The sequence below is a fragment of the Panthera pardus genome, unplaced genomic scaffold (genome assembly GCF_024362965.1).
Source record: "Panthera pardus isolate Hobbes unplaced genomic scaffold, ASM2436296v1 HiC_scaffold_20, whole genome shotgun sequence".
Taxonomy (NCBI): domain Eukaryota; kingdom Metazoa; phylum Chordata; class Mammalia; order Carnivora; family Felidae; genus Panthera; species Panthera pardus.
The window spans coordinates 91,729,469-91,757,458 of NW_026526766.1; the positions used below are offsets into that span (position 1 = coordinate 91,729,469).

Consider the following 27,990-nt stretch of genomic DNA (forward strand, 5'->3'; position numbering starts at 1 on the left):
AAGCTTTTGTCTGGAAGTGCCACGTGTTCTCACACTCCGCTGGTCACATCACGTGGCTGCACATAACTTCCAGTGGGGACAGAAACGCAGCCCACCTGGTGTCCGGGGGAAGAGCCAGGAAGTTTTGTTTTTTGGGTTGTTAAAAATAAATTTTTTTAATATGTATTTTTGAGAGAGAGGGAGCACGAGCAGGGGAGGGGCAGAGAGAGGGGGAGACACAGAAGCCGAAACGGGCTCCAGGCTCTGAGCTGTCAGCACAGAGCCTGACGTGGGGCTCGAACCCACAAACCGTGAGATCATGACCAGAGCTGGAGTCGGAAGCTTAACCGACTGAGCCCCCCCGGGCGCCCCAGGAAGATCCCTGTTCTTAAATGCGTTTCAAAATGGGAATTAGTGTGAGGTCTGTAATAGTATCACACGATACAAGAAAACAAAGAAAAAAAGCAGTCCCCTGTCTGAAATGAAAGAATGCCCAAAGTAGAAAAATGACCTTACGGAGGAGATGGTGAGTCAGCAGAAGGATTGAAAACGATGAAAGGGGACCCGGCTGGCTTAGTCGGTGGCGTGTGCGACTCCTGACCTCGGGGTGTGGGTTCAAGCCCCATGCTGCACATAGAGGTGACTTCAAACATCAGACAAGCTCGGAGAAAAAGTGGAAGTAAAATAAGTCCTCATGGAAATAAAAATAGAAGGAGCATACGAAGAGTAAACACTCCTAAAATTTCACACACCAAGAAGCATAATAAAAGACAAGGAAATGAAACGGGACAAAGCGTTAAGAAGGCGCAAAGAGAAATCCCAAAGTATCGAAAAAACACATCAAAGGAAGCCAACCGAAGTGAAAGGTCTTTCAAAGCTATAAAGAGCAAAACAAATTCAAAGAACTTCACGGGACCAAGAGTAAACATCGCCCCAGCTCCCTTATCAAAGGGGCAGAGTTTCCACTCGGACCACAAAGCGAGCCCGAAGTCCGTGATATGGATAAGAAATACACTTTACAAAGATGTGATGCAGATCGGCTCACTGACAAAAGGTTTGCGAGGAATTGCGTGAATGCAAAGAAAGAGAAGGCCCGGGTCACGTGCTGGCGGTTCTTGTCGCCGCTGACTTCAGGGACACGAGCCCTGGGTGAGAGAAAAGGACCTCTTATGACAACAAGCACGTTCTCCACAAAGATACAGTCAGTGCGAGTATCTGTCCACCTAATGACATGTCATTAACCTGCACAATGAAGGGGAGACACAGAACGCTGAAGGAACACGATTACCCGTTCAGGTCTGGTGGGTGTACTGAGAGTGGAAAATACAACTTTTCAAAGACTCCAGGGACGGTCACAATGACAGATGTCCACGAACATTAATTCGCTGTAAAATAAATCTTCATAAAATAAAGCACTGCAGGCAACATTAACCTCAAATTATAGCTAGTAGTAATCATACAGTAAAAAGTTGCTACCCTCCCAATAATTTCTTAAAAATCTCTCGACTCCTGGGAAGAAAGCCAGGGGACGGGGGCATCCGCATGGCAGGCTGCAGCTGGCGCAGTGCTGAGAGAAATGAGCTGATGTAATTACTTAGAGGAAGAAACAAGAAGAAATACGAATAAGTAAATTAGATACCCTGATCAACAATAACGGAGACAAAGTGACTCGATACGGATAAAAGGAAATCCGAGTCAGACATCATTACTGTCAACTATTAACAGAGGAAGAAGGAAAAGAGGAACAAGAAGAAAAAATGCAAAATGAGAAATGAAAAAGGGGAAGCAGGCAAGGGTAGAGGAGAGACTTGAAAGGCCGTGATCAGGGAGCACCTCGACGGCTCAAGTCAGTCAGGCGTCCGCCTCTTGATTTTGGCTCGGGTCATGATCTCACAGCGTGTGAGTTTGAGCCCAGCATCGGGCTCTGTGCTGACAGCGTGGAGCCTGCTTGGGATTCTCTCTCTCTCCCTCTCTCTTGCCCCTCTCTGCTTGTGCACGCGCTGTCTCACAATAATTTTTTTTTTTTAAAGGTACTTTGCCTAACTCTATGCCAATAGACTTGAAAATCTGAACAAAACAGATCGTTTCCTAGGAAATATAATTTGGCAAAGCTGATTTGGGAAGAGGTAGAAGGTTAAAGCAGACTGATTTTCATAAAGGAAATGGAGAGAACTTCCAAAGAAGTTTGTCCCTGCTGTAGACAAACAAACAGAAAAAAATCAGTGCAGCACTTCCATGGAATCGTTGTAGTTCCGTTTAAACCGTTCAGAGAATCGAAAAAACACTGCTTCTAAATTACTTCTATTAATTGAGCGTAACGCCGGTAGTGAAATGCCACAGAGCTCAAGTGAGAGTGACAGAGGGGCAGCACTTAAGGTCCCGCGGAGCGTGCTGGTGGGGAGGGGCCCCAGTCTCTCCAGACCCTGGTGTCCGGGCGTGCAGCAGGTGACAGACAATCACCAAGTATGTGAACGAGTCTACACCGGGTCCTGTCGGAGGCACGATGCCAAGATGTCTCATCTTTGCCCGTGGTCCCCGTATTCCGGAGGGGACAGGATGCTCTGTCCGGTGGTGTGGGGAGGGTTTCAGGGGGCAGCGCCCACTGCACTACGGGGGGGGCTGAGGCACAGCTCCGCACACGGGGTCGTGGTGCTGGGGGAGACCCCCCCCCCCACCAGGGGAGCAGTACACGAGGGAGAGGCCTGGAGAGGTAGCTGTTGTGGCCGATCCGAGGAGGGGCGTCGAGGCAGATCTGGGGGTCGGGCAGAGTTTGGTGAGACTCAGGGCCACGGACGAGAGAGGGCCGGGGGCGGGCTGGTCCCCAAACCCTGGGGAGCCACCAAGTGGGCGGCAGGAGCCCATGTCCTGAGGCGTGTGGGCGAGCTCCTGATGGCGGGGGTGGGGGGGTGGGGTGGCAAGAAGGCCTGTTGAGTAAAGACGCGGCTGAACAGACCGGCCCAGACTAACGGCCAGGCCAGGGGAGTGGTGGCCGCAGGACACGCGAAGACGGGAGAGGGGTTCTCGTACCAGGAAGAAAGTTTTGAGGAAACAAACTGTACTGTGACTGATGGGTGAGGGAGGTGCTTGTAACCATCAGGGAGGGCTCCCTGCCAGGTGGCCATGGGCCACACTCCTTCCTTCATTCCTGGTGGACCCAGTTCTGCCCCACCTGCTGGTCTGCGTTGCCGACCTCGGCCCATTGGGAGTCGGGAACGTTTCGTGGGCTCCACGGCTGCTCCTGGCCTGGACCGCGGTTCTTGCCGCCTTGCGGGGCCACACGGCGGTCCTCAGGCCCCCACCTCGGGCTGGGCTCCCCCGAGGCCTCGCTGTTGTCGCCCAGGCCTACGTCTGGGTCCCGCATACCCATCAGAGGCCCAGCCCTCTCAGGCTCAGCACAAGTGGGGAACCGCCCAACCAGGAACTGGGAACTGGGAGACCGGGAAGCTGGGGTTGAATCGGGGGCAGAAAGTGTCCTTTGTTTGTCGTGAGCCAACGGCAGAAAATACGACACAGTCGATTCTTAAAATTATGAGGATGAAGTTCATACAACGTAAAATGAATTATTTTATCTTTTCACGTGTTTATTATTTATTGAGAGAGAGAGAGAGATTGACTGTGTGCATATGCACTGGGGAGGTGCAGAGAGAGGGGGAGAGAGACAGAATCCCAGGCAGGCTCCATGATGTCGGCACAGAGCCTGACACAGGGCTCGAACCCACAAACTGAGATCAAGAGTCAGACGCTTAACTGACTGAGCCACCCAGGCGCCCCAAAACAAATCATTTAAAAATGCACAGTTCAGGGCGCCTGGGTGGCTCAGTCGGCTAAGCGTCTGGCTTCGGCTCAGGTCAGGACCTCAGGGTTCGTGAGTTCAAGTCCCGCGTCAGGTGAACAGGAGCCCCGCCTGGAGGGAGCCCTGCTTCTTCCTGTCGCCCTCTCTCTGCCCTCAGTCTCTGCCCACCCCCCGTCGAAAACAAAAGTGTGTGATCCAGGGGCATCTAGTCCATTCGCACCGGTCAGGATGCCGTGCCTTTTCACGGCTGCGTGATGCTCCGTTGTGCGGCCGGCCCACGCTCTGCTTGTCGATGGGCCGCCGGTGGGCTGTTGTGAAGCCGCTGCCGTGAACGCGTGTGGACGTGGACGCGGCACGGTGTCTGTTTCCGGCCCCTTTGCGTGTGTACCTGAGGCGTGGGACTGCCGGGGTCCGCGGTGGCTCCGCGCTACATTTTGGAGGAGCCGCCAGACCGTTTTCCACGGCAGCTTCACCGTTTTCCGTTCCCGCCTGCGGAGTGGGGGGGCCCAGTTCCCCCCGTCCTTAGCAACACGTGTTGTTCTCTCGATTTTTGACTCTGGCCGTTCCAGTGGGTGTGGCTCCGACTCGCGTCTCCTTGAGGGCCAGTGGCGTGGAGAACCTTTGCGCCCGCCGGCCGTTTGCGTGTCGTCCTTGGAGACGGGTGTAGCCGAGCCCCTCGTCCGTCTTGAAGTCAGGTGTCTTTTGTCGAGTTGTAAGAGTCCTCCATACGTTCCGGCTATTAGACCCTTATCAGATGCGATTTGTAAGTGTTTTAAAATACTATTTTATGTGTTGTGAAGAGCGAGACAATTTTCTTTGCGTGGTTTAAGCTCCTGTTTAGGCCACTGGCCCATTTTGAGTTAAGTTTTGTGTGCAGAGCGCGGTGGGCGTGACAGCTGACGTCTCGTTCAGCTTCTGCCGCTTCGTGACCCTGACGAGGGGCCCCCGTGGGCCCAGCTCTGCGACCCTGCCCTCGGCCGGATGCAGGCCGGGGCATGCCTTGGGGACGATTCGAGGCAAGGGCCTCCCTTCCGACCGGGTGGCTGGCGCCGAGCTGTGGGGCCCGGGCGGTGGGGAGTGGTGGCGCGGTGTCTCCACCCTGCCCTGCCTGCTTCCCTCGTCCCTCCCCCTGGGCCGGGTGGGAGCCCGCACGGAGAGCGGGAGCGGGAGGACGGGGCCACGGAGACGGCGGTGCTCTGCCTGTTCCCCGCTCTGCAGCGTGCTGCGTTCAATCCCTGAGTGGTGTCCCTGGTGTCGCTGCACGCCGGTGACACCCTCTCGGAGGCTTTCACCGAAGCCCATCTTTATCCCAGCGTGTCTGAAACCTCTGCAGCCTTTCCTCTGGAGAAAACAGTAAGGCCCAGAAAGTGTCCGAGCCCCCGGGGCTGCGGGGCCGCGTGGAACTCGGGCCGGCGATGCGCCAGGAGCAGGGCAGCTCCCCACGATGGGACACGGGTGAGGAGAGGCCGAGAGCTCGAGAGCTCGGGGAGGGCCGGGGGAGTGGGAGCTAGAGACGTGAGCAGGGGCCACATCTCCCAGGGCTTGGAGGCCGTAATGCAGGCGGGCTTGGCCCCGAGATCAAGGGAAACTGCCAGCTGGGCCCCTCTGCGGTGGTGAGGTTGGGAGAATTGGCCACGGGCACCTGGCTGAAAAGTCTGGTTTTTGTCATGGGACTGACCGAAGCTGGCCACCCCTGCCAGGTTCCTCCCACCCAGAAGGGACAGGTGGGGTTGGGCCCAGGCAGGAGCCGGACTTCGTTACCCGGGTTGGTCTGGCTCTGAGCCTGAGTTCTGAGCTGTGCTTGCAGTGCTGCCAGGGCGCCCTCCACCTCCTACCCACCTGGCCTTGGGTCCTCAGAGGAGCCATGGACCCCAGAGGTGAGTGGAGAGGAACAAGGGCTCCGGGATGGGGCAGTGGTTACCCACCTGGGGCCCTGCCCATCTCTGCTGGGCTTCCGGCCACCTGGAGCCAGAGGTCGGGTCGGGCTGAGGGCCGGCGGCGGGGAGGGGGGGGCGGCTGGGTGCCGTGGGGGCAGGGAGGGTCTGGGAGCTGCATTTGCTTATGTGTGCGGGCGTGGGGGTAGTCTTGGGCAGGGATGATGCTGGCGCCCAGGAAAGTGCAGCAGAATGTGGCCAGAGCACTTAGTGTGGAGGGCAGACTTGGGGGAGATATCTTGATTTGCCATGAAAAGCTCCCTGCCCAGCCCTCCTGTCCCTGTGCCCTCTCCTGGGCTCTCTCCTTTCTCTACTAGTCCAGGCCCCAGAGGCTGGAGCAGGCGGTCGATGAGGGAATTTCCTTCTGCCGTGAAGCCTGTAGGAGACTCTCAGGAGCTCAGAGCTCAGACATAGCCAGTGCTTGGGGTAGGGGAGCCGGCTCACCTGCTGGGGGACCAGGACAAAGGAGACAGAGAAAAGGAGGGACAGAGGAAATAGGCTGAGGGGAGGGCCACCTCCTGTGGGTGCAGGCTGGGTCCCTGATATCACTAATGCTGCCTGTAGCTGGCCCAAGGTCATACTACGAGGCTGGGGTTTAAGGACAGGAAAGGAGAGAAGGGAGAGGGGAGGGGCCTGGAGAGCCAGGAGGAAGGCCCCTTCCTGGCCCAGCCCCCACCCCAAGCCCGGCCAGGGTGCTGGGGTCTGCTGCATATTTGCCCACAGGGTGGTCTCTGCATGTCTGGCCGAGAGAAGGAAGCTTCTGTCTGGCCCTCGGCCCTCTCTTCCCGCCATCTCTGCAGCTGCCGGGAAACAATTCAACACAGCAACTCAGGTTCTTGCTTGTTAGCAGGACTGCAGCCCCTGGCCCAGCCCCCGTGGCTGAGTGTAGGTGGAGAAACCCTAGCCCCGTGGGCAGGCAGAGCTCTGGGCATTGGGAGCCGTCGGACACCCCCCCCCCCCCCGCCTCCCCCCGACACGGGGGCTTTGACGCAAACCACACAGCAGGCCCGCCAGCTCAGAGCTCCCGCCGGGGCCACCCTGTGCCCTGCTGCCTGTCCTCGGTGACCAGGATGGAGAGGACGTGATCCTGGTTTGTGCACATTTCCTAACGCCCGGGACCTGGCATTGTTTATTCACCTTCTCATCTGTGGCCCTTTGCAAGAGCCTGGCACACAGTGTGGCCTCAGTGAAAGTTCCAGAACGGCAGTCCAAAGCATGTGCCCAAAGCTGGGGCGTGAAAATGGGCTGTGTGGGTCCAGATCTCCTAGGTACCCTCCACAGCTGGGGTCGAACCGCAGGCCCTGCGGTCTCCCCTTCTCTGACCAGAGGATAAAGGTAGGTGACCCGGAGGCCTCTAGGAAGGCCCCCGGGTCTCTGCTCAGCCATCTTCCCTGAGAGCAGGAGGAAGCGGCCCTGGAGAGACGCTGGGAAGGTCCAGGGAGATCAGGACACAGCCCTAGATTCCTCCCTCCATTCCGTCCTGCCTCCTGGGACGGGGCCTGGCTGGGGTGGGGGGATGCGGGGGGGGGGGGGCGCCCTGGGGGCACCTGGGAGGAGACAGAGTGGGAAGGGGCTTCTTCAGCCCCTTAGGGAGACAGGGCTCAGCCTGGGCAGGAGGGCACATGTTTTTCCAGAAGAGGAAGGCAGAGACAACAGTGTGGTCGTCAACCTTCTTTTGTTGATAAGAGGCAGCCAGACTGGGAGCAGGGCTCCCTCAAGAAACCCCGTCCCCAGCTAGCTGGGAGGGGTGCCCTGGGCGTCCACTCTTGACTTGTGCCCTGGTTCTAAAGTGTGTCTGCTCTCCATGCCCAGGGCAGAGACCCCGTGTGGGTGGTGGCTGGTGGGAAGGACAGCTCCTGGGGCCAGCGGAATCCCACGGCCGCGGAGGCACGAGCTGAGTGGTATTCCACGGTGTGGACAGACCGCACTTCCCTTATTCCTTCATTCGTTGTTGGACACGAGTTACTCCCACTTTCCGGGACCACTGCTGCCATGAGCATGTGCAGACCCAGCAGTGGGATTGCCGGACCACGCGGCAGTTCTGTGTACATTTTGAGGAATTGCCGAGCCTTCTGCCCCCAGCAGCCGCACCCAGGACCACACTCTGAAGGTGTGACTGACACGTGTGCTGGTGCGTCGAGTTGGGGTGGGAAGACGCCTCTGATCTGTCCGTGCGCTCCGGTGCCTGGCCGTGACGTGGGAAGTGTGCCCCGCGGGGGGCCTGGGTGACGGGGACCCAGGGTCCTGTTTGGCTGTGAAAGGGCTGGTGTGCCTTCAGTGGGGAGGGTCCACGAGTGCTTAGGTCCCCAGGTCCAGGGGCCGACAGAAGGTAAAGGCTGGAGAATGACCGGAGGGGATGGCAGGGTAGATGTCATAGTTCATGCTCCCATGGTGCACGGTGGGGGCAGAAGAAAGGCTGGGACCACGCCTGGAGCCTCCAGTGTCTGTGGCCCCCCCTCCCCCCAGGAGGAGGTACAGAGGTGGCTGGGCGGGTGTCACCAGCAGACAGACCAGAGGGAGCAGAGTTCAGCCACGCTGCTGGGGCAAGTGGACTGAGGGCGGAGGAGAGGGTGCGGGGTTAGGGCTGCAGGGGTCCCGGTGGGTGGCTGGGGTGAAGGCTGGTTGGGGAGGGGGAGGAGAGAAGGGGAGGAGGGATGGAGGGTACGGAGACAGGATGATTCAATCTCTCCAGGGCAGGGGAGCACTGGGAGGGCCCCAGGAAGGGAGTGTCCAGGGAGAACATGCATGACGCACGCACACCATATGTTCCCCGTGCTGTGCAGGATCCCTCTCACCCAAGCCCTGCTCTGATTGGGGCGGGGTCTCCCAGCTCCCCTGGGTCAGCCCAGCCACTGCCCCGTGGCGCACCTGATGGGGCACATCTGGCCTCTTCAGTTCAATCTTTCTTGCGCGGCGGTCACCGTAGCGAGGTCGAATGCCTGCGGCCTGATTTGTCACCCAAGACCCTTTGCCCTTGGTGGGCAGGGCGCCTGGCTGGCTCGGTTGGTGGAGCTCTCAGGTCATGATCTCATGTTCGTTCGTGGATTGACCCCCACTCCGGGCTCTGTGCTGACATCACAGAGCTTGCTTGGGGTTCTCTCTCCCTCCCTCCATCCTTCTCTCTCTCTCTCTCTCTCTCTCTCTCTCTCTCTCTCTCTCTCTCCCCCCCCCTCCCTCCCCCCCCTCCTTCCCCCCCCCTCTCAAAATAAATAAACATTAAAACAAACCAAAGAAAAAACAGTTCATGGGCGCCTGGCTGGCTTGGTCCAGTCCGTGGAGCGTGCGACTCTTGATCTGGGGGTTGTAAATTTGAGTCCCACATTGGGTTTAGAGATTAAAGATAAAAAATTAAAAAAAAAACCCATTCAGTAGTTGTTCTTATTTATTAGATCCTAGGAGCTATTATCAAAGGGCTTGGGGGTTTATGAGTTCCAAACTTTAAAAAAAAAATGTTTCTTTGATTGCGTTTATGGTTGTCTTTTCAACTGTGCGTGAAAATTTTATTTTCACCGGGTCATATTTATTTGTCTTCATTTAGGGCTATTAAGAAGAAATCTGTGGCCAGACTTAGAAAGGGCCTGACCCTCTCCAAGACTGAAAATGCAGCATCTCTGTCTTATTCTGGTTTATTTATGGGTTTATCTAATTTTATTATTTGGAGCGGGCAGTAGCCTTGCATGGTTCAAAGCTAAAAACGATCCCTCGACGTGATGGAGAAGTGTGACTGGTGCCTGACCTTTGCCGGCCCCTCTGCCAGCCTCCTGCTCCCTGTATGTAACCGTTTTTAGTCATTCCCCGCGCAGCCTTTTAGGTTTTTTAGGGAAGCGTGAACAACATACAAAAGGTAGAGTATTGTCTTCGCTGTTCCGTGCCTTGCTTTAAACCTGTGCTAAGCGTGCCCCTACTCTCTCTCAGAGCTGCACAGCATGCCCTTTGTTGGTCACGCAGAAGTGGACTTCAGTCGCTAGCCATGGACACTGGGGTCCTTTCCAGGCTCCTGCTGTTACAGACAAAGCCTTCGTGAATAACAGTCATTTTACGCGTGGGCAGGTGTCTCTGTGGTAGAGATCCCCGGAAGTGGGTTTGCCCGATCACATGCTGAGTGAGTCTGACTCTGGGTAAACACTGCCAGATGTCCCTTCCCATGGACTCCCTCCCCTTCCCACCCCCTACAGTGGTGTTTCTGAACCTCACCCCTCCCTAGTTATAGCAGTATAAGGAGGGAAATAAAATTGAATTTAAATTGCCTCCAAAGAGAGGGGGCACCTGGCTGGCTGGGTCAGCAGAGCACGTGACTCTTGATCGCGGGGTCTTGAGTTCAAGCCCCACATGTGGCATAGGACCTACTTTAAAAACAAAAAAATGTCCCTAAAGAGAAAAATACTAAGGAGTAAGATTTTGGCGGGTAAAGTTAAGCTTTGGAAGGCCACAAATAATTAATGTCTAAGGTGGTGGGGTTTTTTGTCTTTTTTTTTTTTTTGCATCCCCAAGAACCAATTTTCACCTTCTCAGGTGATGTCCCTACCTGCCTGCTCCCCACACCCCCTGCCTTGAGAGCAGCCGGCAGACGCGGTGTGTTATTGCCCTCTGGTGGTGGGAAATGGTATCTCACTGTGCCTTGCTTTTTTTTTTTTTTTTTTTTTTTTTTTAAACCAGTTCCAGGATAATTGACCTATAACTACACATATTTAAACTGTGCCTTTAGGGGCACCTGGGTGGCTCAGTCGGTTAAGCATCGACTTCAGCTCAGGTCATGATCTCACAGCTTGTGAGTTCCAGCCCCCACGTCAGGCTCTGGGCTGACAGCTCAGAGCCTGGAGCCTACTTGGGATTCTGTCTCCCTCTCTGTCTGCCCTCCCCTACTCGTGCTCCCCCCTCTTAGAATAAATAAATAAACATTAAAAAAAAAAACAAAAAACTTTGCCTAATCCGAGGCCAAAAAAGCTACTCTTTATTTTTGCACACACCTCTGGGATTGCACATTTGGATACATGTGGCTTTTCACATTTTCACACCCAGAGGAAACGGACGTATCCCTCTTAGACCCAGTGAAACTCTTTGGTAACAGTGTCTGGGCTGCACCCAGGTGTACATGTGCATGTTTTGTTTGTTTGGTGGTTTTCTCAGTCCAGCACTTGGGACCCCCCAACACATTTGTGATCAATGAGGTTCTTGCCGCTGGGACATCGGGCTTGGGCGTCGTAAAACCCAGCGGTGGGTGGCTCGGGGGAGGAGGCTCTTTATCAGTGGTGGGTCCTGCTGTACCCACCACCTTCAGCTAAGATTTAACTGATGCACGCGGTATGGCTTCCTTCCAACGTGCCCCTTTCCCGGGGTGCCACACCCCTGTATGGGTTCTCCCACCATGATGTATTATTGTATGTAGCTGTGCTGCGAGGTGCCCGTGGGGTGCGGGGTCCCCTCGGTGAGAGGGTTGGTGCAACGTCGTCTGTCACAGCCCTCCTGGGCCTTGTCCTTCACGCTCTGCCTGTGGGGTAATGGCTGCGGTGCGCCCCAGCCTCTGAAGTGTGAAGAGTGGACCCGCGTCCCCGGAGGCTTGTCAACAAGGAGGGGCACCAGGGCGGGTGCCCAGGGGCTGCAGGGCAAGGCTCAGTGGGTCATGCCTCCAGGAGAGGTGTAACCCTCCTTCCCTGAGGGCACACAAGAGGGAGAGGGCTTTCAGCTGGAGCCCACAGAAGCCCCTCCCTGCCCAGTGCCCAGTGCCCAGTGCCCAGTGCCCAGTGCCCAGTGTGGGCCCCAACAAGGTGATTTGGGTGAACTGGCCCCGGAATAACCCAGGCTTCCTCTCCGCAGGCTTCTGGGGAAGGAGTGCCAGCTCCTGGCTGTGCGGGCTCCTGCTCTTGGCTGCGTGTCTGGGCTTCTACAGGTGAGAGTCTGGGGACGTCCCTGGGGTCCCTGTGGTGGGCTGGGGCTTAGTATAGCTCATTTGACTTTAATTCATGAAACCGGTCAGGGTTTTGGCCCACAGCCGTGGTCCCGGAGAAGGTGTTACCCACACGGTCGCTGTCATTTTGCAGATAAGGAAACCGAGGGAACACGGTGGTGTTTTCTGCATCAGGTGACCACTTGGCAGGGACGCAGACTCCCAGCCAGCGCTCGGCTCTGCTCCCTGATGAGTTATCGGCATTTATAGGTTCCCTGGGGAGAGGTGGGGGGCAGAGGGCTTCCGAAGGCAGTGTTTTACAGCCTGTTAGAAACACCGGTTACGTAGAGCTCGCACTGTGCTTTAAATGCATTTACCGAAAACAGATAACCCCTTTTTTTTTTTTTTACTGCCTTTCATTTGTTTAAAACAAACAGTAAAGTTTATGTTTCCAAACCAACTTAGTAAAATTGCCTTCCCTTAAAAAAAAAGAATCTAGTGGATCCTTTTCAGTGCACTGGTGAAACTGCCTCTAGCCTCAACTTTGAGGTGGAAACTGAATGTTCACATGTGCAGTCGAGACCACAGGAAGGCATTTTCACGTAGTGGTTAACCTCGAGAGCTGTACGCGTTTTCACTGATGACTTCCGTAAAGTAATCTGTTAGGAGTTCACACTTACTGGATGTGTATCCTGTGCTGGGCACCGAGCGAAATGCTTGATGGACATTCTCGTACATTCTCTCAACAACCTGTAAGATCTGCATTATTGTCCCCGTTTCACACCCGAGGAAGGTGAGGCTCCAGAGGTTAAGGTGAGACGCGGGTTACAAGGTAGGAAGTGGCAAGGCCAGGACGCAAACCCTTCCAAACCCACTTCCCGGGCCCCTGAGGGCGAGTCGACCTGGGGCCAGCATCTCATCTCAGGGCTGCGGGTCCAGCCAGCGCGTGCTCTGGAAAACGGCGCCCTCACTCTGTCGGACACGTCAACACATTCCCCTGGAGAGGCGTTTACTGAGCCTGGTGTTGGTGTGTGTGTGTGTGTGTGTGTGTGTGTGTGCGCACCAGGATGTCACTGTCAATGGGACAGCTCCTTGTCTTGAGCAGTGTCCGATCTGGTAGGGGGAATACACAGGTGATAGGCTGCCATGAGAGTGGGGACAGGCTTTCCCGGATCTCCCAGGACGAAGACACCCCTTGATCTGCCAGAGGTGGACACTGGCCAGGGCTTTGAAGGGCCAGTCTGGTCTCAGCGACAATGGAAAGCGACCGATGGAACAGTGCTGGTGGGGGCAGTTGTACTCGTCCAGGTGGCCCCTGCCCACCGCGTGGGGGTTGTAGACCAGCACAGGGACCTCCTGAATTGCTGTGCTGTCCTCCCGGGGCCTGGTGTCCACTTCAGAGCTTGCCTGTGTCCTGCTGCGGGTCAGGGGGCTGAGCTGGCGCCACAGCCTGTCCGGCAGGTGATCAAGGCCCCACCTGAACTTTATACGGCAGCAGAACTCCGTCCTCTGCGAGCGGCCTGTCCCGATGTCTGATTCTTAGAATGTGCCCTTGAACTGCACGAGAATATTCTTCCTTGTAGCGTAAGGACCCCAGGGAGCGCTGAGAGCGTGTGGCCCCTTCGGCGTCATGCCTTCAGCTTTTTGGAGACACCTGTCCCCGTGCCCTGCCGCTCCCCGCTGGGTCCCAGTTCTGAAGCCCCTCACCCCGCTCGGACTCACTGAAGTTCACGACGTGTGTTACAGCAAGGTTCCCAGGGTGGCAGCCCAAGGGGTCTGGGGTCTGGGGTCTGGGGTCTGGCCTCTTTTCTCCATCGAGATGCCATGGTTCTTTTGGGTTATTCATCCAGCGCCTCCTTCCTCTGCATTATCCCGTGTTTAGATCTTGTTTTTTCTTCTTTTCTCCCTCATTTCGACACACCTTGGATTCCTTTTTAATTTTTTTAGACTGGTAAATGTTTAGTACCCAAAAGATTCACCTGATTATTACATTGAGCTTCCTTCTAAAATATTTATTTATTTTGAGAGAGAGAGGAGGGGCAGCAAAGGAGAGAGAGAATCTCAAGCAGGCTCCACACTGTCAGCACAGAGCCCACCGTGGGGCTCGAACTCGCGAATCGTGAGATCATGACCTGAGTAGAAATCAAGAGTTGGTGCTTAAGCGACTGAGCCACCCAGGCGCCCCCGGCTCCCTTCTGTGTTTTAACAGGCCCCCTAGGTGATTTGGATGCAGGCTGACATCGGTCTCTCTCTCTCTCTCTCTCTCTCTCTCTCTCTCTCACAAAACAAAACAAAAAAAAACAAAAAAGAAAATAGAAGAGGGGGGGCGCCTGGGTGGCTCAGTGGATTCAGTGTCTGACTCTTCGTTTTAGCTCAGGTCATGAGCCGGGCGGGGGTTGTGGGATCAGGCTCCACACTGAGCGTGGATCCTGCTTGGGATTCTCTCTCTCTGTCTCTCTCTCTGTCTCTCTCTCCCCCCCCCCCCAACTCATGCACTCTCTCTATCTCTAAAGAAAAATAAAAGAGAGAGAGAGAGAAATAAGCAGAAAGGAACATAGAAAGGAGGCATGACTCCAGACTTGAGAGTGTCCACAGGTCACCTGGGGCGCTTGTTAGAAAGAGAGCTTTCTACATACACACGCCTCCGAAGTGCTCAGCACTGTGCAGGGGCCTGGAATTGCATCTAGAAACGACTCCTCAGGTGAACGGGATGCCGCGGTCCTCGGCCCTGCTGTTGGTTACTGTGGTGATGGGATTGCATCACAATGGTCCAGATGACCAGCAGGAGTGGGGATGGGGCCAGAAGGGCTCTGGTCGGGCCCCACGTCCATTTTCTCAGGAGCCAGAGGCCAAAAGGGTGAGAATGTGTGTGTTAAAGTCTCAGCCTCGAACCCCCATCCTGTCGGTCCTCCTGCCCGGCGAAGACTCAGTTTCACACTCTTGTTTGTCCCCCAGCAATGTCTTCAGGCTGATTCCCGGACGGAGGCAGATAGAAGAGTCTCGAAGGTAATGGCGGCATCTTTGGATTCAGGGCGGTTCCTTCTGGAAAGATCTAGAGCAGAAATAGAAATATACATATGTACTGAATTGGAGGTACTTCTAACCGGAGACCCTCGGTTCCCAGTGTGACTCCCGAGTCCCTCCCTCCACCGTGTTTTCTCAAACCTTGACAAAGGACAAGGCAGAGAAAGTTCTAGCTTGCGCTGGAGAGAACACGTTTACAGAGTTCACGCACTGCCCAGCGGGCTGTGCGGCAAGGCCGGGATTCTGGGAGGGATAGCGCCTGGTATGGGTTCCGGGGTCCCTTCAGCCGCTTCGACGGGGCCGAGCGGGGGTGGGGGCCCTCTGACCCCGTCAGGGCCCAGACAGGTCGAGGCTCAGTGTCCTCTCAGAGCCCATTCCTTCCAGAGCTGGCCTCTCTGGCGACCTGTGAACAGATAAGGTGACAGCTCCCAACCGGGACGCGTCACGAGCCCCCAGGGCGTGGCCCGACCCCAGTTCTCTCTCCGTCCAGCTTGGGGGACCCACACATGCTGGCCGGATGGCCAGGTGGATGGTGGGCTCAGCTGGTGTCACTTTTCTCTCCAGCAGCACTGAGGGCCGTCCCCTGCAGGGCCAACAGGAGAGCCTGCCATCGAGGTAGTAACTTCCCCTCCTTCCTCCTCCCTCACAAACACTGGCCTTCGTCGGCCCCACTGAACTCCATCCAGGAGCCTGTCTCCCCTCCCCCCACCCCCAGGCCTGGCGGGGGTCCCCAGGGGTCGGTGGGGAGGGGGGATGCACACCTAATGCTGGCCTGGGGCGCCCCCCTCTCGAGGGCACGGCTCTTTGTTGGCAATCGCTACTTTTCACGAAGTGAGTCGATGGAACCTTTCCTCCCTCAGCCAGGATGGCCTCCGTGTGGTCCCGCAGGGGATGCTGCTGGAGACAAAGCAGTGCAGGTGAGGGGCGGGGAGCGGGGCTCCCGGGGCTGACAGGGTGAGGGGGGCCTTGCCAGAGCTCTCCTGGGGATTCCAGGACCCACAGGGGCAGCCACGGCTCCTGCCTCCTGGTCTCTGCTCCTCCTTCCCAGGTGTGTGTGTGTGTTGGGGGGGCAGTTTCTCCCGAGGCCGCGGTCACGCCCTGCGGGTGAAGCCGTGCACCATGCTCCCAGACACGGTCAGCGTGTCCAGGGTTTCTCGGCTCTGCTTCAGACCCCCGCTCCCCTCCCCCGGCCCAGGCTCGGCATCACACGGGAACTTTCTCCTCAGGGGCCGTGACGTGGCCGGCCCTGGAGGGGACCTGCCCGCCGGCACAGGAGCGCTTCCCCCAGGACCCGGCCCTGGGCTGAGTGCTCTCTGTTTCCCTCCCTCAGTGAAAGGGACTGCCCTCCGGACACCTGCAGAGTCCCTGAAGTCCCCAGGTATGGGGACCACCTCTTCGGGTGTTTCTGTGCCTCTTTCCGAGCAAGTCAACATGTGCCTCCCCATCCCCTTCCTCACCCCCACCCAGTCCAAGGCCTGATTCCCGGGGGAGAGGAGGGTGATGGGGGCACAGGAGAACAGGAGGAGACGTTAGATGATGGGAGTCATGGGGGGTTTCCACTTGACCTCCAGCCGTGGGGCTGCTCAGTGTCATGCCCGTGGCACGCTCGGCCCCCGGCTTCTCAGCCCTCAGCTCAGCTAACACCTGAGGATGATGTGGCCCGGGGAGGGCATGGAGGTGGGCGCGGCATGGGGGCTGGATGGGGTGGGGGTGGGCCTTCGTAGTTGTGAGGTAGACCCACGTTAGGACTTACAACACAGGGAGAGAGAGAGAGAGGGAGGGAGGGAGAGAGAGGGAGGAGATGTGGGGAGTCTAGAGCCTTGGCAGTTACCAGAGACCTTGAGGGGTGACCCCCTTTCCTCTGCTTGGCTTTTAGCCTCATCGGTTTATCACTGGGAAGCATGTGGCGTCCCCAGGGCTGGGTGGGCACGCTTGACCGCTGTCTGTCTAGTGAGTGGACAGGTGACTAGTGGACAAGAGGAAGGAAGGAGGGAAGGAGGGGGAGCAGGAGAGAGGAAAGAAGGAAGGAGGAAGGAAGGAAGGCAGGAGGGCAGGAGGGCGGGCGGGCAGGCTGGCAGTCCTGTGGTGCTCCTGGCACAGCTGGCCATCTAGACGGGGAGGACGGCACCTTGCGGCTGTGGGCGTAGACTGCCTGGCTCCGAGACGCTTCTGGATGCGACCGTCCTCCTCCCTGACGCGTGTCTTCTCTGCAGGATGGTTTACCCCAAGGCCCAGCTCCTGCAGCCTGCGTAAGTTAGCACATCCCTGCCGTGGCCACCGGCCCGCCTCGAGTTCTCCTCGCCCTCACTGCCACCTGTCCTAGCCTTTTCTTTTCCTTCTCTTGCCGTGAGAGGGGGCTGGGCTCATTGCCAATGGGTCTGGTCCCGGGCGAGGGTGCCAGGGAAGGCGCCTCCAACTCCCGGGCCTGGGGAGCATGGGTGTCCACAGAAGGCACGGAACCCTCTCTCATCTCTTCCTGGGGACGCAGGACAGGTCCGGGCTGGGTTCCCCCGGTGCAGGCGCCCGGCCTCCTCAGCCCGCACCGCCTGGCTGTTCTGCCCCAGATGGCGCTGGCAGCTGGTCCCTGTGGCCTCAGACAGGAAGGTCGCCCTGAGGCCACGCTGGTCAGCCCTCGCTTTACAAGCAGGGAAACTGAGGCCCAGAGAAGTGAAGGTACTTGCCTGAGGCTGTGCGACCGGCGAGGGCGCGGTCGGGTTCCGAGCCCAGGCCGGGCGACCTCCCTGCCGGGAGAGCTGCGAGTGCTCACTGTCTTTTCTGACACCAGTACCCACGCCTCCTTGAGTCCTTAGAGCCACCTGGAGGCCGTGACAACCTGACACATGACCTCCCTGGAATGAGAGGGCTGTCCCTGGGGAGGACACACACACACACACACACACACACACACACACACACACACACACACCAGGTCCGAAGCACTCCATTTAAAATATCTCAAAAATACGAAGTCTCTCATTTTAAAAACCCATCACGCATTGAAAGGATGGTGTTTTGGACGTTGCGGGTTAAACAACATACACCAGATTAATTGTAACTTTACCTGGTCACTTTTTTTTTTGTTCATTTCTGAGACAGAGCATGAGTGGGGGAGGGGCAGAAGGAGACACAGGATCAGAAGCAGGATCCAGGCTCTGAGCCATCAGCACAGAGCCTGACGCGGGGCTCGAACTCACAAACCATGAGATCATGACCTGAGCTGAAGTTGGACGCTCAACCGACTGAGCCACCCAGGCGCCCCTCACCTGGTCACTTTTACCTTTGTGTGCTTACTAGGACAATTTTAAATTACAAATCTCTGTTGGACACAGCCCATGTGGAGGGACGGGCTGGCGTGAGCCTGTTCTCGTGGGTCCTGGAGCCGTGTCCCGAGAAGCCACGAGTGAACGGGCACTCGTGAGACAGGATGGGAGGAGAGGAGAGAGGCGTCCGTGCGGGCTAGGGTGGAGAAGGGACAGAGAACGTTCTGTGGGGCGACACTGGGGGGGAGGGGAAGCCCTCGAGATGGGAGGGGGCTGGAGGCCTAGCTTTGTCCCTGAAGAAAACTCGTGTTACCCCCTACTCCCAGCAAACAGGTAGGTTTCCCACAGGGAACGATGTCGCCGCTCCCCCCCGTCAGCAGCCCCCACGGCGGGGGCTCACTCCCACAGCCGCCCCCCGCCCCCCACGTGCCAGCCGCAAGTTCTAGGTTGTCACCTGTGCTTTTGACTGACCGGCTGTAGCTCAGGGCTCCCACCGGCCCCTCCTCGGGCTCCATGACTTTCTAGAGTGGCTCCAGAACCCAGGAAGACAGTCTACTGTAGAGTCTCGGCGTATCACCAAGGGCGCGGGAGCAGCCAGGGGCACAGGTCCCCAGGGGGTGACGTGGGGAGGCCAGGGAGCCTCCGTGCCCTCTCGGACCCCGTCGTCAGGATCTGGTGGAGGCTCCCTCACACACGCACCTGCCGGGAGGATGGGGGCTGGGGCTGCAGTGTCACGCTTCTGACCACGGCGTGGTCTTTCCGGTGGCCAGTCCCCATCCCGAGCCATCCAGGAGCCCGCCCCGGGTCACCTCATTAAAACAGAAGGTGTCCCTATCACCCAGGAAGTTCCAAGGGGTTTAGGAGCCCCGTGTCAGGATCTGGGGTCAAAGACTGAATATATGTTTCTTACGGCCAAGTCCCTATTGCTGGGAAAGGGCTTGGCTATTGCTCTCACTGAGATGCAGCTCCTTCTCGGAAATGGGGCTGGGGGCCTCCCAGAAGGAGTGTCCTGTGGGACCCAGTACTCGGCAGTGCTCAGGAGACACTCCACACAGGGCAGTGAGGGAATGGCAGGGTCAGGGCTCAGGGGCGGAGCTTGTGAGGCAGAGAGCACTGGATTGGGAGTCTGGAATCCCGGCTGCGTCTAACTGCGCTGCTCGCGGACTGTGGACCTTTGGGCCTTCCTTCCCTGGCCCACCTTTCCATGCCGTGCTCTAACGCACTGTGACCTGTTCCCTCTAGGAGGGCAGACGTGCTGGTCATGACCCCCTGGTTTGCTCCTGTCATCTGGGACGGGGTCTTTGACTCTGCCATTCTGGATGCACAATTCGAAAACACCACCGTTGGACTGACCGTTTTTGCCATCAGAAAGTAAGTGAGATCTGGGACGCCTGGGTGGCTCAGCCGGTTAAGTGTCTGACTCTTTGGCTCAGGTCATGATCTCACAGCACCTGGGTCTGAGCTCCGAGCTGGGCTCTGCCCTGATAGTGTGGAGCCTGCTTGGGATTCTCTCTCCCTCTCTCTCTGGCCCTCCCCTGCTCTCTCTCTCTCAAAATAAATAAACTTAAAGAAAAAAATAGGTAGGTAAGATCTTGGCAGCTGTGCGGAGAAGGACACGTGCCCAGGCTAAACCAGGAAGCCAAGCCCCAGGTAGGGGGCACTCCTCACCAGGTGTCTCTCTTTGCCAGGATGGGGTGCTCACAGGGGGAGGGGGAGGCGTGGGTGGCTTTGTGGGCAGGTGAACCTGGTGGGATTTGCACGGGCCACCAGGCACACCCCTGCTCAAAATAGCAGCCCCACACCTGAGAGTCGTCTGCTCCAGAAGTGACCGTATCAACCATTCAGAGGCCTGGCAGCCACTGCTGACCACTTAGCGGGACCAACCCTGTGACCCAAGCCCGGGAGCAGGTGCTCGGCCGCCCCGATGCGTTCCCCTGGGAGGCCGACTGAGGCTTGGCGCCCCAGTTAGCCGGAGCAGGCTTACTATGCGGTGGAGTCGGACCCGAAGCCTCCAAGCTGCATTTACGGCTTTGGGGTTAGCTTGTTTGCTTTGGAAACCGGCTCGTGTTTCACATCCGGCACCTTCGCCGGCACGTGTCGGGCGCCTTTGCACGTCGGCACACGCGGACCTTCCTCATCCTTTCGAACGGCTGCCCACTCTTACTCCAGAGCCACTGCATTTCCCGCTTGAGCTGACCGTTCCGGAGAGCTGCCTCAGGCAGCACCCATGCAGACAACCTTGCATCGCGAAACTTTTCACTTGCGCGCCGAGTTGCGAAAACGTCGCAGTGAACGTGTGTCTGCCCACCACCCGGACTCCGCCACTAACGTTCTTGTTTTTCCCCTTCTCACTTTGCCTGCTTTTATTGGGATATAATCAATATGTAACATCGTCTCGATGTAAAGTGTACAACATAATCGTCTGATGTGTGTATGTGTCGTGAAACGATCACCCCAGGAGGACCTACTCTCAGCAACTTTCAAATATGCGATACGGTATGTCAGCTGCAGTGGCCATGCTGTGCGCTCCGTTCCCACAGCTGATTTATCTTATGTCTGGAAATCCGTACCTTTCGACCACCTTCACCGCTTTCCCCAGTCCTGCACCTCTTGCCCCTGGTAACCACTTATTGTCTGTTTCTATGGATTCGGGGTTTTTTGTTTTTGTTTTTGTTATTTAAAGACTCCACATATAAGTGGGATCACACAGTACTTATCTGTCTCTCTCTGACTTATTTCACTTACATAATGGCTTCGAGTGTCAACCGTGTTGTTGCAAATGGCAGGATTCCTTCCTTCTTTTCTTTCTTTCTTTCTTTCTTTCTTTTTCTTCCTTGCTGAGTAATATATATATATCTCACACTTTCTTTATCCAGCCATCTGTTGGTGGACACTTGGGTTGTTTCTCTGTCCAGGCTGTTGTAAATACTGCTGCAGTGAACGTGGGAGGGCAGGTATCTCTTCAAGATACTGATTTAGGGGCACCTGGGTGGCTCAGTCCATTGAGCATCAATCACCTAAAATGATTGGTGAGTGTCCCAGGGTCATGGGATGGAGCCCCTCATTAGGCTCTGAGCTGAGTGTGAGTGTGGAGCCTGCTTGGGGTTCTCTCTCTCTCTCTCTCTCTCTCTCTCTCTCTCTCTCTCTTTCTCTCTCTTCCTCTCCCTCTCCCTCTTAAAAAAAACCTTAAAAAAAGGATATTGGGGTGCCTGTGTGGCTCAGTCAGTTGAGTGTCTGACTTTGGCTCAGGTCATGATCTCACAGTTCGTGAGTTCGAGCCCCACATTGGGCTTGCTGCTGTGGGCCTGTCAGTGCAGAGCCCCCTTCGGATCCTCTGTCCTCCATTCTCTCTTCCCCTCCCCAGCTTGTGCTCTTTTTCTCAAAAACGAAATAAAACATTTTTTAAAAAATTAAAAAAGATACTGATTTAATTTCCTATCTTTACCCCCATCTCTATCATCTATCTCTTTCTACATCTCCAGAAGTGGGATTGCTGGATTGTAGGGTAGTTCTGTTTTTTTTTATTTTTTTATTTTTTTAACGTTTATTTATTTTTGAGACAGAGAGAGACAGAGCATGAACAGGAGGAGCAGAGAGAGAGGGAGACACAGAATCTGAAACAGGCTCCAGGCTCTGAGCTGTCGGCACAGAGCCCGACACGGGGCTCGAACTCACGGACCGTGAGATCATGACCTGAGCCGAAGTCGGACGCTTAACCGACCGAGCCACCCAGGCGCCCCTGGGTAATTCTGTTTTTAACTTTGCGGGGGCCTCCCTACCATCTTCCTACAGTGCACAAATGTGCCCTTTTCTCCGCATGCTCTCGGGCACTTGTGTCTCTTGTCTTCCTGAGATGAGCCTTCTAACGGGTGTGAAGGGATGCCTCATTATGGTTTTGATTTGTGTTTCTCTGACGATGAGTAATGTGAAGCACCTTTTCATGTACCCGTTGGCCATTTGAATATTTTCTTTTGTATGATTTCAATCTTAAGTTTGCTAAGATTTGTTTTGTGGCCTAACATATGGTCTATCCTTGTTAGGATATCCTAACAAATGTTCCATGTGCCCTTGAGAAGAACATATGTTCTGCCACTATTAGATGGAATGTTCTATGTTGTCTGTTAGGTCCATTTGGTCTATAGTCTTGTTCAAATATGCTGCTCCCTTACCGATTCTCTGTCTAGGTGACCTATCCATTTTTGAGAGTGGCTTATTGAAGTCAGCCATCAATATCGTATTGCTGTTTATCTCTCCTTTTAGTTATGTTAGTATTTGCTTTATGTGTTTAACTGCTCTGATGTTGTTGGGTGCATAAATGTTTACAATTGTTATATCTTCTTAATGGATTGACCCCTTTATCATTATAGAATAACCTTCTTTGTCTTCTTTGATCATTTTTAGCTTAAAGCCTACTTTGTGTGATATAAATATATCTTCCCGTCTTTCTTTCAGTCAGTGTTTGCTTGAAATATCTTTTTCTATTCCTTCACTCTTGGTCTGGTCTCTAAAGCTAGAGTAGGTCTCTTTTAGGCAGACTATTGTTGGATCTTTGAAAAACTTTTTTTTAATCCATGTAGCCATTCGACATCTTTTGAGTGGAGAATCCTTTTACCTTTTACAAAAGGTGATTCTTGAGAGGTCTCAAGTAATTCTTGAGAGGTCAGGACTTCCTGTTGCCATTTTGTTCATTGTTTTCTGACTGTTCCGTGGACTCTCTGTTGCTTGCTTCCTCTCTTGCTGCCTTCTTTTGTGGCTGGATGACTTTTCACCGGTAGCTTTGACTCCTTTACTATTCCTGGTAGTGTATCCACTACAGATTTTCCCTCTGCGGGTAGTAAGGCTTACATAAAATATTTTCTGTTTATAACAACCTCTTTTACGCTGATAACAACTTAATTTCAATAGCTTCTATAAACAATACTTTTACTTCTCTCTCTCTGTCTCACATTTTAGGTGATTGGTGCTACAATTCACATATTTTTAAATATTGTTTACATAAACAGATTACTGTATTCATGGTTGGATTTTTTATGTTTGTTTTTTTAACTCTTAGAGTTGTAAGTGATTTATGTACCGCCATTACAACATCTGACCTTGACTGTATGTTTACCATGACCAGTGGATTTTATCAATATATTAATGTTTTTATCATATTAGTCAGCATCTTCTTCCTTCTGCTGGAAGAGCGTGATGCCCTGTAGTATTTCTTGTAAGGTGGCTCTACTGGTGACGAACCCCCTTAGCTTTTGTTTGGGAACGCTTTCTCTCTCCTTCATTTCTGGAAATCAGCCTTGCTGGGTGTCGTATTCTTTCAACATTTTGACTATATCATCCCTCTGTCTCGTGGCCTGCACAGTTTCAAGCGTCACATGCTCTTCCCATTGAGCCACCCAGGCACCCTCCTTATGTTTGACTTTTGACAACTTAATTATAACGCATCTCTCCGTAGCCCTTTTCAGATTCAACCTATTTGGGGTCCTTTGAGCCTCATGAATCCAGATGTCCGGGTCTCTCATTTGGGAAGTTTTCAGCCATTATTGTTGTAAATGTATTTCCTGCCCATTTCTCTTTCTCTCCTCCCTCTGGGATTCCCATCATGCATATATTATTTGTTTTTATGGTTTCCCATAAGTCCATAAGCTTCACAATTAACATTTTATTGTACTTGCGTGATCAGTAATCTACTCGTCTGGTCGTCCTTCTGTCCATCTATCCACTCATAGTTGCTTTTGCCACGTGTGAAGGTAAATCTGGGACATCAGCACACTCGCCCTAAATACTTCTCTGTGCATGTCATTAACTGGAGCTTGAGATGTGTTTATGGTTTTTCTTCTTCCCAGGCAAAATGTACATACACGAATTCCCTGGGTTTTGGCGAATACATATCGTCGTGTAACCAAAATTCTTTCTACGTATACAGTGTTCCCATCACCCCCAGAACGTTCCGTCGTGCCCCTTTCCGGCCAACCCCTCCCCCTACAGCCTCTCCTGCGGCGTCGCTTGTCCTGATTCTTTTCTGCTCTAAGATTATGTTTGCCTCCTGGAGCCCTAAAGCACATCCTGCTTTGTGCTGCCTTTTCTGAGAATCGTGATTTTGAGATTTAGCCGTGATTTTGCGTGAACCGGTAGCCCTTTCTCGCTGCTTAGCGTTCCGTGGGATGGGCGCACCACAGTTGCCTACTGCACTTTCCGTCTTGACGGGCTCCTGTTTCCAGGGCTTGGACACTATAAGTAACTATGAATTATGTTGGACAGACCTTTTGCGGACACGCAATCTACCTTTTCTCCATTGAGCATCTAGGAGTAGAACCGCTCAGTCTCAGGCGAGAGACGGCTTTCCTTTTGTAAAGAACCACTCCGCACGTTTTTCCGGTTTCACGCCCCCACTCACAATACACGGAAGCTCCGGCTGCTCTACCTGCCTCACCAGCATCTGATGGCGTGAGTCGCCCGCGAACTTTTATACCTGGGTCCGTATACTCACATACGAGTAGATCTGCGGCATAGGGTCCGGGCAGTGGAATCGGGGGAAGAATATACACATTTAAAGTTTGAGTGTATTTTCTCCTATGCCCTCCGAAAGGGTTATACAAATGGTTACTTGACCCAGGGGTACATGAGAGTGCCTGCCTTCCCGCACTCTCAGCCACACCGACGTATTCACTTACTCATCTGTTAAAAAAGACCTTTACTGAGCAGTTATGACGTGTGCACAATAGGGGTAAGGTAGTTTCCCAAGCAGACAAAGGCCTACTTTCACGGAGCTACGTTCTAGACGGAAAGAACACGTAAAGATGGAAAAGACGGGAGAAGAAGTAAAACACAAATACAAAGTATGTCAAGGTGGTGATAGGGGCTCTAAAAGAATACCTAAGGCTGGGTAAGGGGTGGAGAGGGATGTATCTTCATATTTATTTGTGTATCCATTTGCTCTTTCTTATTGGGTTGTAATTTCCACGTTGTAAAATGTACGCCCGTTCAAGGGCATAGCCTTCAGCAACCCCCCCCCTCCCCACCGCCTCATGCATCTGCGTTGATGCTAGCAGGGAGACCTATGAGGCACATGCAGTTCTGGGCATTGGTCAAGGAACGGAAGCTATTATAGGGGGCGAGCACTGCAGGGAACAGGGCCCCAGCCCCAGGGAACAGGCAGTATGAGGGCCCAGAGGAGCATGCCTGGCCTGTGTCGGGAACACCAAGTAGCCAGCCTGCCCGGACAAAAAGGTGGACAAGAGGAGAAGGAGACCACATCAGAGGCGGGTCTTGTAGGGTCTGGAGGACCACTGTAGTGTCCTGAATTCGTTTTTAGTTCTTCTTAAGGGCAAGGAACCATTTGAGGGTCGTGGGTTGGAGAAATCCATCGTCTGGACATTATCTACCATTTGAACTTTTGCCAGCCTTGTGGACTAAGAAAATACCTGTGGTTGAGACTATCTGCTCAATACCCAAGCAGTCTGAAGGCCTCCTTTTACTATCCAGTTGAGATACATGGTCTTTAGCTAGTCTAGTAGATTGGCTATGGTTTTATTTTTATCTTTCAATTAAAACAATTTTTAATATCTTAAAATTTAAAATATTAGACACAGAATCGGAAGACACAGAATCGGAAGCAGGCTCCAGGCTCTGACCTGTCAGCACGGAGCCCGGCGCGGGGCTCGAACTCACGAGCTGAGATCATGACCTGAGCTGAAGTCCGACGCTCAACCGACTGAGCCACTCAGGCGCCCCATATCTTTTGATTTTTAATCATGGTAAAACGCACAGAACATTGAGCATCCTAACTATTTGTGAGCGTGCGTTTCGGTGGTGTTAAGTGCTCACATTGTGGGGCAGCCATCCCCACCACCCATCTTCAGATGCAAACCTGAAATTCTGTGCCCACTGAACACTAGCTCCCCATTCCCCCCTCCCCCAGCCTCTGGCAACCACCCTTCTGCTGTCTGTTCCTATGAACTGGCCTCTTCTGGGCACCTCCGTCAAGTAGATTGTCTTTTGCAATCGGCTTATTTCACTTAGCATGATGTCCTCAAGGGATGGCCATGGTATTATAAGCTGGTTTTGCCTAAGTCTGTTTTTCTGCTGCTGTTTGATTGTGTTTAACACCCACCGTCTCTCCTGGGGTGCTTGTTGGTCTTAGATACGTGGTCTTCCTGGAGCTGTTCCTGCAGACGGCGGAGAAGCACTTCATGGTGGGACACAAGGTCACCTACTACGTGTTCACCGACCGGCCGGGGGATGTGCCCCGCGTGCCCCTCGGGGAAGGGAGGCAGGTGGTGGTCCTGGAGGTCCGGAACTACTCGCGCTGGCAGGACGTGTCCATGCACCGCATGGAGATGATCAGCAACTTCTCCCGGCAGCGCTTCCTCCACGAGGTGGACTATCTGGTGTGCGTGGACGTGGACATGAGGCTCCGCGACCACGTGGGCGTGGAGATCCTGTCCCCGCTCTTCGGCACCCTGCACCCCGGCTTCTACGGGGCGGCCCGCGCGGCCTTCACCTACGAGCGCCGGCCGCAGTCCCAGGCGCACATCCCCAGGGACGAGGGCGACTTTTACTACGCGGGAGGCTTTCTCGGGGGGTCGGCGGCCGAGGTTCTGCGGCTCACGTCGGCCTGTCACCGGGCCATGGTGGTCGACCGGGCCCACGGCATCGAGGCGGTGTGGCACGACGAGAGCCACCTGAACAGGTACCTGCTGGACCACAAGCCCACCAAGGTGCTGTCCCCCCAGTACCTGTGGGACGAACAACTGCTGGGCTGGCCCGCCGTCGTGAAGAAGCTGAGGTATGTGACCGGGTCATCCGGGACTGATGACGGGCTGGCCTAGTGTCCGTCAGGGGTGCCACCCTGACCCCAGCCGTCAGAGCAGATGCGCTGTCGCCGCGCCCTTTTTCTGTCCGGTCGCGGGACATCGCCGAGGCCCGGCGCCGCCCGCATCGGGCACGGGCGCAGTTAGGCCTGACCGGGGGCCTGCCGGGGGGCGCGGCTCCAGCAAGACCCCTTGCTCTTCGGGTTCCTGGTCGGAGTTGAAAGGTCGCTTGCGGCCGCGGGCAGGACGTGAAGCTGAGGCCGGATCAGGACCCCCTTGGCTGGCGCCTGGCTTCCCGGCAGCCTGGGGCACAGCCCGCCGCCCGCTGGGGCAGGACAGCCCCCCCCCCCACCCCCCGGCCTCCCTCAGTCACTGCCGTGTTGTGGGTGTTGCCCTTGCCCTGTCACTGCCACTAAAATGTTTCTGGCGGATGACGGGAGTTGCGGGTTGTCCCGGAAACCTGCCTCGTGCGCTTCCTCGAGGCCCCGGCCAGGCCTGAGTGCTGCAGTCTCCACCTTGCGTGTCCCTTCTCACATCCAGGACAGGGCGGTCCGCGTTGCCACTGCTATTTCTCCGTGACGTTGGCGAACTGTTACAATTTCTGGGTCACTTGCCGCTGTAAACGGCTCCAATTTTATGTCGGATGCTTTTCTATTTATTTTTTTATTTTGTTCAAGGTTTATTTATTTTTGAGAGAGAGAGACCATGAGCTAGCGGGGAGGGGCAGAGACAGAGGGAGACACAGCATCCGAAGCAGGCTCCAGGCTCCGAGCCGTCAGCACAGAGCCCGACGCGGGGCTCGAACCCAAGAACCGTGAGCCGAAGTTGGACGCTCAACCGACTGAGCCCCCCAGGCGCCCCTATAACCTTGATAATGTTAACCACGTTCGGGTGTACAATTCAGTGGCAATAGGTACATTCACTGTTCTGCAACTGTCCCTTCCATCCATCTTCACGACTTTTTCGTCACCCCAAACTCTGTGTCTGCCCACTAGACCCTAACCCTCCCACACCCATCCCCCTCCCCAGGCCCGGCACCCACTGCTCCTCCCACCCTATGAATCTGACTGTTCTCGGTCCGTCATGAGCGGGGTCCTCCAATATCGGTCCTTTAGGGACTGGCTTATTTCACGTAGCACAGTGGCCTCAAGGTCTGTCCCCGTGAGCCTGGACCTGACCCACTTCTCCCCCAGAGGAGTTGCTCAGCTCTGTCCTGTCTAACCTGAGCCTCCTCAGTCCCCTGCGCTCCCCTCATCTTCCTCCTCGGCCTGAAGGACCCCAGGGCCCCGTCCCTTGGGCCTCACCGATC

At 55.1% G+C, this 27,990-nt stretch overlaps 1 protein-coding gene across 1 annotated transcript; it reads left to right on the top strand.

Moving 5' to 3' along the window:
• The first annotated feature begins 5,292 nt into the window (after positions 1-5,292).
• ABO (ABO, alpha 1-3-N-acetylgalactosaminyltransferase and alpha 1-3-galactosyltransferase) lies at positions 5,293-26,699 on the top strand. Its single transcript, XM_019434971.2, has 9 exons — positions 5,293-5,649; positions 11,521-11,593; positions 14,546-14,596; positions 15,179-15,229; positions 15,475-15,531; positions 15,945-15,992; positions 16,828-16,863; positions 19,117-19,245; positions 26,012-26,699. The coding sequence occupies exons 1-9, from the start codon at positions 5,637-5,639 to the stop codon at positions 26,697-26,699; spliced, it is 1,146 nt and encodes a 381-aa protein (XP_019290516.2). The 5' UTR covers positions 5,293-5,636.
• The last annotated feature ends 1,291 nt before the right edge of the window (positions 26,700-27,990 follow it).